We start from the raw sequence: 14,325 nt of genomic DNA, 5'->3' as shown, positions 1-14,325 counted from the left end.
TGTTCTGTTCATTCCCTCTGAAGCATCTGGCATCGGCCACTCTTGGAAGATAGGGTATTGGGTTAGATAGACCACGGGTCTGACCCAGTAGTATGACCATTGCCATATTCTTCTATATGAATACATCAATCCTGGCTATAAAGGTCTGTTCTGTATTCCATACCTTCACCAAAGATGGCCTTTGTATTTCACTACCCAGCATGCGATGTGCTATGCGAACACCTGCCTGTTTCCTACGAGCACTGTTCTGTGCTCAGGGAACAGGCTGAAAGAGTCGGGGGTGCTTATGGATGCCTCATTCTTTCTGGGTGCTTTGCAACAGGTGTTCAGTCTGGGGCCTGCCTGCACGGTTGTGACTGTGCTAATAACCCTTTGTTTATCTGGGTGTTGACTGGTGGGTTATTAGCATGCCAGGGCAGAGCATTCAACGGTTAGGCTTCCATGGATGTTGAGCAACCTCTGGGGCAGAGGTAAAATGTCTGTAAATGCAGAACTTTATGTCCGTTTTGATTTTCATCCTTGCTGTGTGTAGTTATTAAGATCACAGTCAAGAAGTTTTTGTGTGTGATAAACTAATATTAGAACATGTTATTAACAGGGTTATGTTCTGCAGTATTGGGTTCCCTTACTAATACTGGTAAAAGAGGTCACTTACTAGGGAGATGACTCAAATATTTTAATTGAAAAGTTTTTTTAGAATAAATCCTTGACTCTGTTAAGGAGGGAGTCTCACCATATGCCGCTTCAGGAGTGTAGCTTTCTTTCAGTGCTTTTTATACTGACATACAGTACCCCAACAAGCAGTCAGCTCTCTGTAACTTCTGTTTGACCAGTACTACCCTCTGCTTGATGGCCTTATTTGGAAATCTGATTCCAAGGGCACAGGTCAATGGTGAGTGTTAGTGCTTTTTTTCCAACTCTGTGGTAATTTCTCTGGGTTCCTGTTAAGCCACATATTGGTTATAAAATTACTTCTGGGAACTTTTAAACCCAGACTTGAAGTTCTTCTGTTCCACATTTGAAAAATTATTCAGGATTTTCTGTGGTTAGGTTCTAATTTAACCTAAGGACGGCAGCGTGCTATGGGACACGTCCGTGTGAAATCTGTCCCAGAACCAGGTGTCCAGTACTCTCCATGCTGGCCATTACTAAGGCTATGGCTTCTCTCCCAGGGCACTGGTGCCATTGAAGGTTTTCAGGAAAATGCAAAAGATACTTTATCTAGACAATCAGACAGCAGTTCCCATTGTGTAAACAAATGATACTGACTGCACTGTCAATGTTGGGTTTATTTGGCTGGCTTATTTTACGTCCCTGAATTTACACTATGCGTGGCTCTCCTGCACTCTGCCAGTCATAAATTGTGATCCTGTAATATTTACACATAAACTACATATCCTTATTGTTACTAGATATCTTACATGAGCAATCTTTAAGGTGTGATTGCAGTCAATAAATAACATCAAATGTATCTGCTTACCTTACTTGCATGTCTTTACTCTGCTTGTCTTGAGTAATCTGGATTCTATTCAGTAACAAAATGGTCACCTATGTTTGGTGGCAGACCGTTTCTTGTATGCGTTGATGCAAGACCCAGAAGGATCAGCCCCGTTTTCCTTGAGAAAAAAAAATCACCTTTTTGACTTGTAAACATCATTATGATATGCAGGTCACAGAACAAAGATGGACTCCCATGATTTTCTGACTAACCGTGCTTTAATTCCCTAGCTTTGTAGACAAATTAAAAGTTTGTAGGCATGGTATAACAGTAAGGGGGAACAGGCAGCTCTGGCTGTCTTCTCTGCATGGGAGAAGTTTTACTCTTGTCTGTTTTGCCTTTGGAATCAGATTTCCACATTTGTATTCAGAATATGTGTGTTCCTGAGAGTGAAGTTCTTACACACCTCATGCAGGGTTAGCTGTTTAAAAAGTCTTTAAAGAAATGGGTTTCCATTTTCCCCTAAAATCAGAGTACCATGATAATCTGTTTAGTTTCATAGATGTGATTAACCAAGAATCTTGAACTGTGACTGGATATAGTTCTGGTCTTTCCTTGAAACCTGTTTATTTGTTACTGTCCAGTATGCAACCTCACAGCCTGTCAAGGTGGATTGCAGTGTGACACTAGCCTAAGCCAATCTTTAATACTGTTGTTCAGTAATTACATAGAATTGGGTAATCTGCATTCTTCCAAGGAGGCAGCACTGTAGCCTTTTGCAACAGATGGAACCCGAGGTTTCCTTTGTCAAGTGCTTGTTACGTCTCCAAAAGAGTTGGAATAGCTTCTCTGCACGTGTGGCTTGCTTCACATTGCCTTAGGGCAGGGGTAGGCAACCTATGGCACGCGCGCCAAAGGCGGCACGCGAGCTGATTTTCAGTGGCACTCACAGTGCCTGAGTCCTAGCCACCGCTCCGGGGAGCTATGCATTTTAATTTAATTTTAAATGAAGCTTCTTAAACATTTTAAAAACCTTATTTACTTTACATACAACAATAGTTTAGTTATATATTATAGACTTATAGAAAGAGACCTTAAAATGTTCAAATGTCTTGCTGGCATGCAAGACCTTAAATTAGAGTGAATAAATGAAGACTTGGCACACCACTTCTGAAAGGTTGCCGACCCCTGCCTTAGGGCTTTTCCCTTTAGTTTCCAGGAAGGATTTAGTGTGAGCTTTTCATGGTGTAATGTTGCACACCTTTGTTATGGCTTGTAAAATTCAAGCCATATGTTGGATTTTTTTTTTTTAACAAGGCCTGATCTATATATAGAGTTGCACCAGTTCATTTAAAGGTGTGTTTTGAACTCAATTTAGTTAACCCAGAGCAAATGCTGTGCAGACACTGTATAGATCAGGTTAAAACTGTCATCAGTTTAGCTTGTTACTGGTGCTAGCTAAACTAGTATAGCCAGTTTTTAATTAATAAGTGTCCAAACAGGAGTTTGCACTGGTTTAACTAAATCCATTTAAATTAATTTTTAAGTTGATACAACTTGTGTATAGACAAGGCTTAACTCAGATTCACACTAGTGCTTGAGATTCTGACACTAATCTATGCCTAGACTCTGACTTCACTGCACATGAGTTTCTTTATGCATCTGTTGTCCAGTTTCATTTTTTCTCCTCCCCATCATTTAATGGTTTAAATTGCAGAAGGGACGTCTACCTTTGGGCCTCAGTGGGTTTGTCTGCTCTGCAGCTGGAAGTGTGCTATGTTTAGTTTGCTAGCATAAGTCTGTCAACAACTTATGTGGGGAATATTTCTTTTCAGCCACAGGCACACAGCCCAGCAGGTACGGCCACCTCTGAATGTCCCCTTAATAAAATTACCCTATTTCAACCAGGTGACCCTGAGGAGTGACCATCCAGGAGAGCTTTATGGAGATGTCCCTGGAGGATTTCCGCTCCATCCCCAGGCAAAGTTAGCAGACTTTTCCAGTAGCTGTACTGGTCGCGAATGCATCCCAAGTCTTCTGGGCAAATTAATCATTAAACATGCTTGCTTTTAAACCGTGTATTTTATTTACAAAGGTACACTCACCAGAGGTCCCTACTCCATCTGGTGGGTCTGGGAGCCCGCCTTGGGTGGGTTCGGAGGGTACTGGCTCCAGGTCCAGGGTGAGAAACAGTTCCTGGCTGTTGGGGAAAACGGTTTCTCCACTTGCTTGCTGTGCGCTATCTTCAACCACCACCTCCTCCTCATCTTCCTCATCCCCAAAATGCGCATCCCTGTTGCGTGATAATCCATTGACGGAGTCAAAGCACAGGGGTGGGGTAGTGGTGGCTGCACCCCCTAGAATGACATGCAGCTCATTATAGAGTCGGCGTGTCTGGGACTCTGACCCCGAGCAGCCGTTTGCCTCTCTGTTTTTTTCATAGACTTGCCTGAGCTCCTTAAGTTTCACATGGCACTGTTGCGGGTCCTGTTATAGTCTCTGTCCTTCATGCCCTTGGAGATTTTTTTCAAATGTTTGGGCATTTTGTCTTTTGGAACGGAGTTCTGATAGCACGGATTCGTCTCCCCTTACAGCGATTAGATACTGAACCTCCCGTTCGGTCCATGCTGGAGCTCTTTTGCGATTCTGGGACTCCATCATGGTCATCTCTGCTGTTGAGATCTGCACTCACCTGCAGCTTGCCATGCTGGCCAAACAGGAAATGAAATTCAAAAGTTTGCGGGCCTTTTCCTGTCTACCTGGCCAGTGCATCTGAGTTGAGAGCGCTGTCCAGAGAGGTCACAATGGAGTACTCTGGGATAGCTCCCGGAGGCCAATACTGTTGAATTGCGACCACACTACCCCAAATTCAACCCGGCAAGGTCGATTTCAGCACTAATCCCCTAGTCGGGGGAGGAATACAGAAATCGATTTTAAGAGCCCTTTAAGTTGGAAAAAATGGCTTAATTGTGTGGATGGGTGCAGGGTTAAATCGATCTAACGCTGCTAAATTTGACCTCAACTCGTCAAGTAGACCAGGGCTTAGAGCAGCAGCGCAAAGGGCCTTTTTCGATCTGCTGGAGGAATTTTCTGTATGTAGACCTGGAATTAATCATAAACCCTAATTTGGTTCATCTAACCTCATAAGAAATAGGCCATCTAGTTTTGTTGTTTCTGGGAACACTTCTGACTTTCATGCAGGATCACTTCCCTCTGCAGGCTCCAAGCCGGAATACTGCTGTCTGGCATGAATCCTCCCGTGGTAATATAGCTGGCTGTATTCTATTGTGCTGGAAAAGGCACAGTGGATGTCTGTAAATTATAGCCAAGTAGCTGTGAGACCCAGACTTGAAGAGAAGAGGGGATGTTCTAGCTGAAATAAGACGTTTCTCTGCCAAATCGCATTGTGCTGGGGTTGGTTTTCCAGATTTGCAAAGTTTTTCACATTGTTGATTTGTTTCTGTTTTTTCACTTGATCTTTGGGACCTGGGAAGCAGATGGCAAGATTGTAAATAGGAAATTAGCGTTTAAAGCAATTAGTTCATGCAGCTCATTCTTTTACCACCAGAGTATTCTACTGTGCCCAGATGTACAACTTGTATTAAAGAACCTATCTGGCAATTGACTCCCATTAGTAAATTCAGATTGAATCTTTCTAGAAGAACTTTATTATAACTTTCCGTATTTAATTTCTGCTTTGGACACTATTAAGAATGATTTTACTAAACAGCACTACATGGCACCAAATCTGGTGTGCACAAATGTAACTTTCTGTGCTTTCTGGTGAGAATTAGTAAGGGTGCTGCTGCTCAATTAGGAGAAGATTCTAAGTAGGATATTTTCTTACATTGTCTGTGAAAGAAAATAACATCCTTTTGAAGGGACACATGCTGCCATTTCTGCTCAGTGATAAGTATGGTCTGGGAAGCAGAATCTATCCAGAACATTGTGCAATACAGATAACAGGCAGAAAATGAGGTTAAGAAGCGGCAGACAGCATACATTCTGAGAGTCTGGCTGATGAACTGAGCAAGCCAGTCTCCTATCCTCCAAGAGATATTAAATGACATTACTTTGAATCTGTTTTAGGAGCTGTCACACCAATCAGCTTCTCTGAGGGCTTGTCTTCAGCGGCACAGCTTGGACACTCCCTACTTCCACAGAAGGGGTTTTTCTAATCCGTCTCTTGCAACCCCGATAGCTAGGTCAACAGAAGAATTCTTTCATCAACCTAGCCGCCTCTTCATGGGTGGTTAGGTTAATCTAACTGCGGCACTCAGGATACACAGTGTTTCACAGCCCCAAGTGACATAACTAGGGTTGATCTAATTTTTAAGTGCAGAACAGGCCTAAGCTTTCCCGCTGATTCAGAGGAATAGTCTTCCAGATGCCATGCAAGTTGGCAGGGAGCTGTTGTCTTGGAGGTGGGAGAATAATGCACATACAAGTAGTGATCAAAACAAACATCTAAGCTAGTGGCTCTTAAGCTCACTGGCTTCAGGTCTTAAACCTGAGCATGGCAAAAAGAGTTACTGGAAAAAACACAAAGTTCATAGAATCATAGAATCATAGAATATCAGGGTTGGAAGGGACCCCAGAAGGTCATCTAGTCCAACCCCCTGCTCAAAGCAGGACCAAGTCCCAGTTAAATCATCCTAGCCAGGGCTTTGTCAAGCCTGACATTAAAAACCTCTAAGGAAGGAGATTCTACCACCTCCCTAGGTAACGCATTCCAGTGTTTCACCACCCTCTTAGTGAAAAAGTTTTTCCTAATATCCAATCTAAACCTCCCCCATTGCAACTTGAGACCATTACTCCTCGTTCTGTCATCTGCTACCATTGAGAACAGTCTAGAGCCATCCTCTTTGAAACCCCCTTTCAGGTAGTTGAAAGCAGCTATCAAATCCCCCCTCATTCTTCTCTTCTGCAGACTAAACAATCCCAGCTCCCTCAGCCTCTCCTCATAAGTCATGTGCTCTAGACCCCTAATCATTTTTGTTGCCCTTCGTTGTACTCTTTCCAATTTATCCACATCCTTCCTGTAGTGTGGGGCCCAAAACTGGACACAGTACTCCAGATGAGGCCTCACCAGTGTCGAATAGAGGGGAACGATCACGTCCCTCGATCTGCTCGCTATGCCCCTACTTATACAACCCAAAATGCCATTGGCCTTCTTGGCAACAAGGGCACACTGCTGACTCATATCCAGCTTCTCGTCCACTGTCACCCCTAGGTCCTTTTCCGCAGAACTGCTGCCGAGCCATTCGGTCCCTAGTCTGTAGCGGTGCATTGGATTCTTCCATCCTAAGTGCAGGACCCTGCATTTATCCTTATTGAACCTCATTAGATTTCTTTTGGCCCAATCCTCCAATTTGTCTAGGTCCTTCTGTATCCTATCCCTCCCCTCCAGCGTATCTACCACTCCTCCCAGTTTAGTATCATCCGCAAATTTGCTGAGAGTGCAATCCACACCATCCTCCATATCATTTATGAAGATATTGAACAAAACGGGCCCCAGGACCGACCCCTGGGGCACTCCACTTGACACCGGCTGCCAACTAGACATGGAGCCATTGATCACTACCCGTTGAGCCCGACAATCTAGCCAGCTTTCTACCCACCTTATAGTGCATTCATCCAGCCCATACTTCCTTAACTTGCTGACAAGAATGCTGTGGGAGACCGTGTCAAAAGCTTTGCTAAAGTCAAGAAACAATACATCCACTGCTTTCCCTTCATCCACAGAACCAGTAATCTCATCATAAAAGGCGATTAGATTAGTCAGGCATGACCTTCCCTTGGTGAATCCATGCTGACTGTTCCTGATCACTTTCCTCTCCTCTAAGTGCTTCAGGATTGATTCTTTGAGGACCTGCTCCATGATTTTTCCAGGGACTGAGGTGAGGCTGACCGGCCTGTAGTTCCCAGGATCCTCCTTCTTCCCTTTTTTAAAGATGGGCACTACATTAGCCTTTTTCCAGTCTTCCGGGACTTCCCCCGTTCGCCACGAGTTTTCAAAGATAATGGCCAAGGGCTCTGCAATCACAGCCGCCAATTCCCTCAGCACTCTCGGATGCAATTCGTCCGGCCCCATGGACTTGTGCACGTCCAGCTTTTCTAAATAGTCCCTAACCACCTCTATCTCTACAGAGGGCTGGCCATCTCTTCCCCATTTTGTGATGCCCAGCACAGCAGTCTGGGAGCTGACCTTGTTAGTGAAAACAGAGGCAAAAAAAGCATTGAGTACATTAGCTTTTTCCACATCCTCTGTCACTAGCTTGCCTCGCTCATTCAGTAAGGGGCCCACACTTTCCTTGGCTTTCTTCTTGTTGCCAACATACCTGAAGAAACCCTTCTTGTTACTCCTGACATCTCTTGCTAGCTGCAGCTCCAGGTGCGATTTGGCCCTCCTGATATCTTTCCTACATGCCCGAGCAATATTTTTATACTCTTCCCTGGTCATATGTCCAACCTTCCACTTCTTGTAAGCTTCTTTTTTATGTTTAAGATCCGCTAGGATTTCACCATTAAGCCAAGCTGGTCGCCTGCCATATTTACTATTCTTTCGACTCATCGGGATGGTTTGTCCCTGTAACCTCAACAGGGATTCCTTGAAATACAGCCAGCTCTCCTGGACTCCCTTCCCTTTCATGTTAGTCCCCCAGGGGATCCTGGCCATCTGTTCCCTGAGGGAGTCAAAGTCTGCTTTCCTGAAGTCCAGGGTCCGTATCCTGCTGCTTACCTTTCTTCCCTGCGTCAGGATCCTGAACTCAACCAACTCATGGTCACTGCCTCCCAGATTCCCATCCACTTTTGCTTCCCCCACTAATTCTACCCGGTTTGTGAGCAGCAGGTCAAGAAAAGCGCTCCCCCTAGTTGGCTCCCCTAGCACTTGCACCAGGAAATTGTCCCCTACGCTTTCCAAAAACTTCCTGGATTGTCTATGCACCGCTGTATTGCTCTCCCAGCAGATATCAGGAAAATTAAAGTCACCCATGAGAATCAGGGCATGCGATCTAGTAGCTTCCGTGAGTTGCCGGAAGAAAGCCTCATCCACCTCATCCCCCTGGTCCGGTGGTCTATAGCAGACTCCCACCATGACATCACTCTTGTTGCACACACTTCTAAACTTAATCCAGAGACACTCAGGTTTTTCCACAGTTTCGTACCGGAGCTCTGAGCAGTCATACTGCTCCCTTACATACAGTGCTACTCCCCCACCTTTTCTGCCCTGCCTGTCCTTCCTGAACAGTTTATAACCATCCATGACTGTACTCCAGTCATGTGAGTTATCCCACCAAGTCTCTGTTATTCCAATCACGTCATAATTCCTTGACATCACCAGGACCTCCAGTTCTCCCTGCTTGTTTCCAAGGCTTTGTGCATTTGTATATAAGCACTTGAGATAACCTGTTGATCGCCCCTCATTCCCAGTATGAGGCAGGAGCCCTCCCCTCACAGACATTCCTGCCTGTGCTTCCTCCCGGTATCCCGCTTTCCCACTTACCTCAGGGCTTTGGTCTCCTTCCCCCGGTGAACCTAGTTTAAAGCCCTCCTCACTAGGTTAGCCAGCCTGCTGGCAAAGATGTTCTTCCCTCTCTTCGTAAGATGGAGCCCGTCTCTGCCCAGCACTCCTCCTTCATGGAACACCATCCCATGGTCAAAGAATCCAAAGCCTTCTCTCCGACACCACCTGCGTAGCCATTCGTTGACCTCCACGATTCGACGGTCCCTACCCAGGCCTTTTCCTTCCACGGGGAGGATGGACGAGAACACCACTTGCGCCTCCAACTCCTTTATCCTTCTTCCCAGAGCCACGTAGTCCGCAGTGATCCGCTCAAGGTCATTCTTGGCAGTATCATTGGTGCCCACGTGGAGAAGCAGGAAGGGGTAGCGATCCGAGGGCTTGATGAGTCTCGGCAGTCTCTCCGTCACATCACGAGTTGAACAACTTGCAAGCAATTGAGTCTGTGTTTTACCTTCAAAGCCTGGGATGTCCTAATAATCCTGAGCCAAAAGCAGCAGGTATTGTCCACAGCTCGGGGGATTCCCCCTGCAAGAACTCAACTTTTCAGCTTGTTTTTTTAAACTGTGTTGCTTTAGAAGCCTGAAGCATAAAGTGCTTTTGAGATAACACTGTCTGTGTAAAAGAGCCAAGTTTGTTATAATAAATTATTCTGCTTTTGAAACAGACACCTTCTGCCTGTTGGATTTCAATATGGCAAACAACAAACATTTTGTAGTAAATTTAATAGGATTTATATTGAAAAGTTGCCTTCAGAAAATAACCTTATGAAAAGAGCTTTGAGCAGAGGGAGAGGGGCACTAGCTTCCTGATTCTACAAAGAGAAGGAGTTCACATCATATTTACTGTAAAATATTATTTGTGGTTCTGTATAGGAAACAGGGTATCCAGCTAACCCACTCTGAGCCCTGGCAGGATTTCTTCGCCCCCCGTTTCTTGGAAAGGATTTTTAATTTTTATTTAGTACTGCAAATATACGTGGCTTTTTACAGGACCTGCCCTGAAAATCTCTCTGAGGGCTTTTCTCTAGCACCCGTTGCTGTAATACAAGTGCCAAGGCGTTACAGTCTAACTCAGAGGTGGGCAAACTTTTTGGCCCGAGGGCCACATCTGGGTATGGAAATTGTATGGCGGGCCATGAATGCTCATGAAATTGGGGGGTGGGGAGGGTGAGCGCTCCAGCTGGGGGTGCGGGTTCTGGGGTGGGGCCAGAAATGAGGAGTTCAGGGTGCAGGAGGGGGCTCCGGGCTAGGGCAGGGGGTTGGGGTGGGGTGGGGGTGAGGGCTCTGGCTAGGGGTGCAGGTTTTGGGGGTGGGGAGGATGGATTGGGGGTGCAGAAGGGTGCTCTGGGCTGGAATCAAGGGGTGGAGGGTGGGAGAGGGATCAGGGCTGGGGCAGGGATGAATGGGCCGGAAGTGGGACAGGGGTGCAGGCTCTGGGCAGCGCTTACCTCAAGCAGCTCCTGGAAGCAGCAGCATGTCCCCTCTCTAGCTCCTATACAGAGGCATGTCCAGGCGTCTCTGCGCGTTGCCCCATCCGCAGGTGCCACCCCTGCAGCTCCCATTGGCTGTGGTTCCCAGCCAATGAGAGCTGCGGGGGCCATGTGTGGGGCAGAGGCAGTGTGCACAACCCCTGGCTTCCCCTTCGCATAGGAATCGGGGGGGGGGGGGGGAGGAATGCTGCTGCTTCTGGGAGCTGCGTGGAGTGGGGCCAACCCCTGACCCCGCTCCCCAGCTGGAGCACCGGAGCAGGCAAGTCCTGGACTCTGCTCCCTGGCGGGAGTTCGAGGCCCAGATTAAAATGTCTAAAGGGCCAGGTGTGGCCCCTGGGCCGTATTTTGCCCACCCCTGGTCTAACTGTTGCAAATATGGTAGTTGGGTCAGCACTGAATGTACAACAACTTCAATGGTGAGGAGAGCAACATATAAGGGGGCTTCAGGAAAGATGTTCTTCATGTCCTGTGGATTAGCATGCATTTAGCTCACCTCTACCATTGCAGCAGTCGCATGTTGTGTCATTACAGAAAGATTGGGGGAAACTAGCAGAATTAATTTACTCAGCCTGTTCTTCACCCTCTAGGGGTAGAAAGGCCAGTATTATAGAAGGCTGCTGTTTGTCGGAGAGCTGCTCTCTGCCTTTGCTTTCCCAGGAATTGAGCCTGCATTTTCTGCTATCTTGCGATTCACTATTGTGGCTCGTCATTGAGTGGAGAGCTATTTGGAAGCAAGTTTTTATTTTTAACTCGCCTGGGGGAGATGGATCTGTGTGTGTAACTATAACATACTTGTGCTTTCTGCTTGTGCTGCAGGTGGCTGCTGTGGCTCTGATCTAAAGCAGTATGTGTTCGGAGGCTGGGCCTGGGCTTGGTGGTGCATTTCTGACACACAAAGGTAAGGAGACCTCTCTTCTCTTGTTTGTGTCTTTTGGGAGGTAAACCTTCAGGCTGTCAGCAGTACCTTTCGGAACATAGAATTGACCAAACATGATCAAACCATTGGTCCCTGTCAAGCCCAGTACCCTGCCTCCAGCCATGGCCAATATTTGGTATTTCAAAGGAAAGCTCCACGCCTCCCTATGGTGCCTCTAAACAGTTGTGCAGTGTTGTAGTAGGCGAAGTGATAGGAAGGAGCTGAAGATCCTTTTTGGCCCTTGAGGAATGTCCTGAAGCATGAGATCTAATTACACTCATATAATGATGGCCTTTTAGGGCTGCTCACACCTGCACAGCTCTCTTTAAATCCAGCTGTGGAATTTAGCCTCTGACCATCTTGCAGCTGGGAATTCCAGGGAATGAAGGTCTTTGTGGTACTTCAAGAAATATTTCCTGCTGTTTCAAATGTACCATCTATTAGTGTCGTCCTATTCAAAATAGGACCCACATAACCTGGTAGTCTCAGGACAATCTGGCTCTCGCTGCATGCTCTGTGTAGATTATTTGCACAGAGATGCCCAGATACCATGGTGAATGATAGAGAGAGTCTGCTTTCAGCTGAAGTATTCTTCAGACAGATATTGTGTGTCTGCATGCCTCCTCCTTAAAATAGATTTTATTTTTTCCAGATACCTCAAAATCAAAGCAAATTGAGGGCCCATGTCTATGTTTAATGTTAATGAATTTATTTTTCTTTCCACATTGCTAAAATCAGTCAGTTTGGGTGAACTCAAGAACTTTCAGTTGCTATTCCCCTTGAGGGAATAGCAGTAACAGGGAAACAGCCGCTGCTTTGCTAAGAGGATGTAATAGAGGTGCTCTGTAGTGGGGGCTAGTTTTCCTTTGTGGCCAGTTTGGTTTGTCTGTCAGTAAGTATAGAAGCTCTGTTGGGAGAGCCATATGTCTGACTGCTACTGCCTAGCCGGTCTTTCTGATAAGGGTGCTGGTGATTTGCCGGTGGCACTGAACATACAGGGGGAGGGATGGAGTGAGGAGCAATTTTCTTCTCCTCTTATTCAAGTCTATTTTCCTAAAGGTATGCAGCCCTCTGTAGTTTCAAAAACTAACCGTTACTTTGGGATTGGGCCCAAATTTCTGTTTAAAACCAAGGGATTTCCTTTCTCTCCCCAATCCCAGCCATGCATTTTGCTTGCTGTTTATTATTGCTTCAGTCTTTGAACTAACATGCTGTGATAGTAACTGCTTAGTCTGCAGGTCCATGGGAATGTCACAATAAGTAACACAGTGGTAACATCCAACTGACCTGTGTGGGGTTCCTCTACACTTACAAGAATTAATAGGGAAAAGGAGAAAGACGAGACTTTTTGGTTTTGCAATAAGAGTGAAGGCCAAATGGTTATAGTTAACCTGCACTGGCTGGCCTCATCACTTGTTCTCTCTTTTGATGTTTTGCCACTGTCAGATGTAGTTAGCATGTTGCTGTCCTCGCTGTGTACCTCCATCGTAATAGAAATGACACATTATCTTAGATGCCCTTCACCTCGGGATAGCCCTGGGCCACCTAGCTTGTGGGCATAGCAAGCTCTCATCTGATGCTGTTTGCAAATGATTCACACCACCTGTACAGGTTTCTCTTTTGGTGGCTGCCACACTAGGCTGTTACAGTGCCAGGGCACTATAGCACTCCAACCGCATGTCAACTAATGCTTGCGTTTTAACAGACTTTCTAGTAGCGCTCGTGTCAGTTGGGAGAGTGAAGAAAAGCCCAGCTGTGGTGTGCAGCACAGGAGAACTGATGCTTATGGTATGGTGGTTTTTCAGTGGTGTCAGGCTTTTCCCCTACACCGCTTCAGAAGTCTAACGCCATGTGAGCGTTGGGAGAATAGTTACACTTTGAACAGATGGCTCCTGTCCTTTGTGTTTAAATGGTTTCCTTTTTAAGTTGCTTGAGAAAGCCCAAAGAGAGGATCTGACACATCATTTGCAGAAGGAATAAACTTATTCAAGAGGCCTGAGGATTTGTCTAAAGAGTTAAAATGTGGGGTGGCTGGAGGGCAGGGAGAGATTGTAATTTACTAAATGTTTGTAACTAGTTAGTACGATGGGGCCTTTAGGTGTTGCCACAGTATAAATGTTAATCTTTTACTTAAAAAAAAAAAGTCTGGGCTCCCAGGTCATTCATTACAAGAGGTGCATAGGCTTAGGCTATGTCAACACTGTGCTTTCATCAGTAAAACTTTTTTCGGTCAAGGGTGTGAAAAAACACACCCCTGCCCAATGAAAAGTACAGGTGTGGACAGCGCTTGCCGACAAGGCTACCCCTCCTCATTGGAAGTAGTTTTATTTTGTTGGCAGTCTCTCCTGGTGACAAAGAGCGGCTACGCTGCATACTTTACAGCTGCACTGCTGTAATGTGTGCAGTGTAGACATAGCTCTAATTACACACATAGAGAGCTCAGAGGCACCTTACCAGACATGCCAAGACCTGAGTGCAGGATCTGATTCTTCTTTCAAGAGCCAATGACCTCCTGAGTAACTCTTAAGTGCAGTGTAAGTAATGAAGCTTCCTGCATTACCATTTGCCCAAGGGAATGAGACTTTCCTTCTCTTGAACTGGAAAATCTCCTCTGGAGGATCAGTCAGAAGGGAAAGCCAGAACAGCTGCAGATATTGCACAGTTATCGGAGTGAAGCCCTGCTGGTTCTGAACGGGGAAGATGAAGTAATATTTAGTGCTGGTCAGAAAACAGAATGTCCATCCCATAGAAAATTTTGAGGTTTCATAAAACATTTCATCCTGATTCAGGACAAAAATTAACAGCCTTGGAAGTATTCTGTGGACAGAAATTCTGAAATTTCAGATGTGGAGGCCTGGAATGGAATGTTTCAGCACATTGGCAGCAGGCTCTTGTCAATTTCACTTTCTCCTGGCAGGCAGAAAATGATAAGAGCCTTCCAGGTGGGGACTGTC

At 45.8% G+C, this 14,325-nt stretch overlaps 1 protein-coding gene and 1 long non-coding RNA gene across 9 annotated transcripts in view; one reads left to right on the top strand and one right to left on the bottom strand.

The window, feature by feature from the left end:
• The window catches only part of FLOT2 (flotillin 2), a 35,166-nt gene that overhangs the window by 2,129 nt on the left and 18,712 nt on the right, over window positions 1-14,325 (top strand). For 3 of the 8 annotated variants that reach the window (XM_038376168.2, XM_038376170.2, XM_043499204.1), the window contains exon 2: window positions 11,272-11,353. The exons of 1 other annotated variant lie outside the window; for it this stretch is intronic. In XM_038376168.2, the coding sequence (XP_038232096.1) occupies window positions 11,272-11,353 (82 nt within the window). Of the gene's footprint in view, window positions 1-3,393; window positions 3,419-5,939; window positions 5,988-9,381; window positions 9,464-11,271; window positions 11,354-14,325 lie in introns of those variants that run through there. 4 more of the 8 variants (XM_038376174.2, XM_043499203.1, XM_043499206.1 and 1 more) reach the window with 3 other exon arrangements.
• Window positions 4,366-10,454, bottom strand: LOC122456951. The gene is made up of 3 exons (XR_006276146.1): window positions 10,414-10,454; window positions 9,418-9,578; window positions 4,366-4,924 (listed from the first exon to the last, which is right to left on the bottom strand). It is a non-coding gene; the product is annotated as an uncharacterized LOC122456951 (long non-coding RNA).

This window comes from Dermochelys coriacea, chromosome 17 (genome assembly GCF_009764565.3).
Source record: "Dermochelys coriacea isolate rDerCor1 chromosome 17, rDerCor1.pri.v4, whole genome shotgun sequence".
NCBI classification, from domain to species: domain Eukaryota; kingdom Metazoa; phylum Chordata; order Testudines; family Dermochelyidae; genus Dermochelys; species Dermochelys coriacea.
Note: the sequence above shows the minus strand (reverse complement) of the source record. Positions and strands in the feature narration are given on the sequence as shown.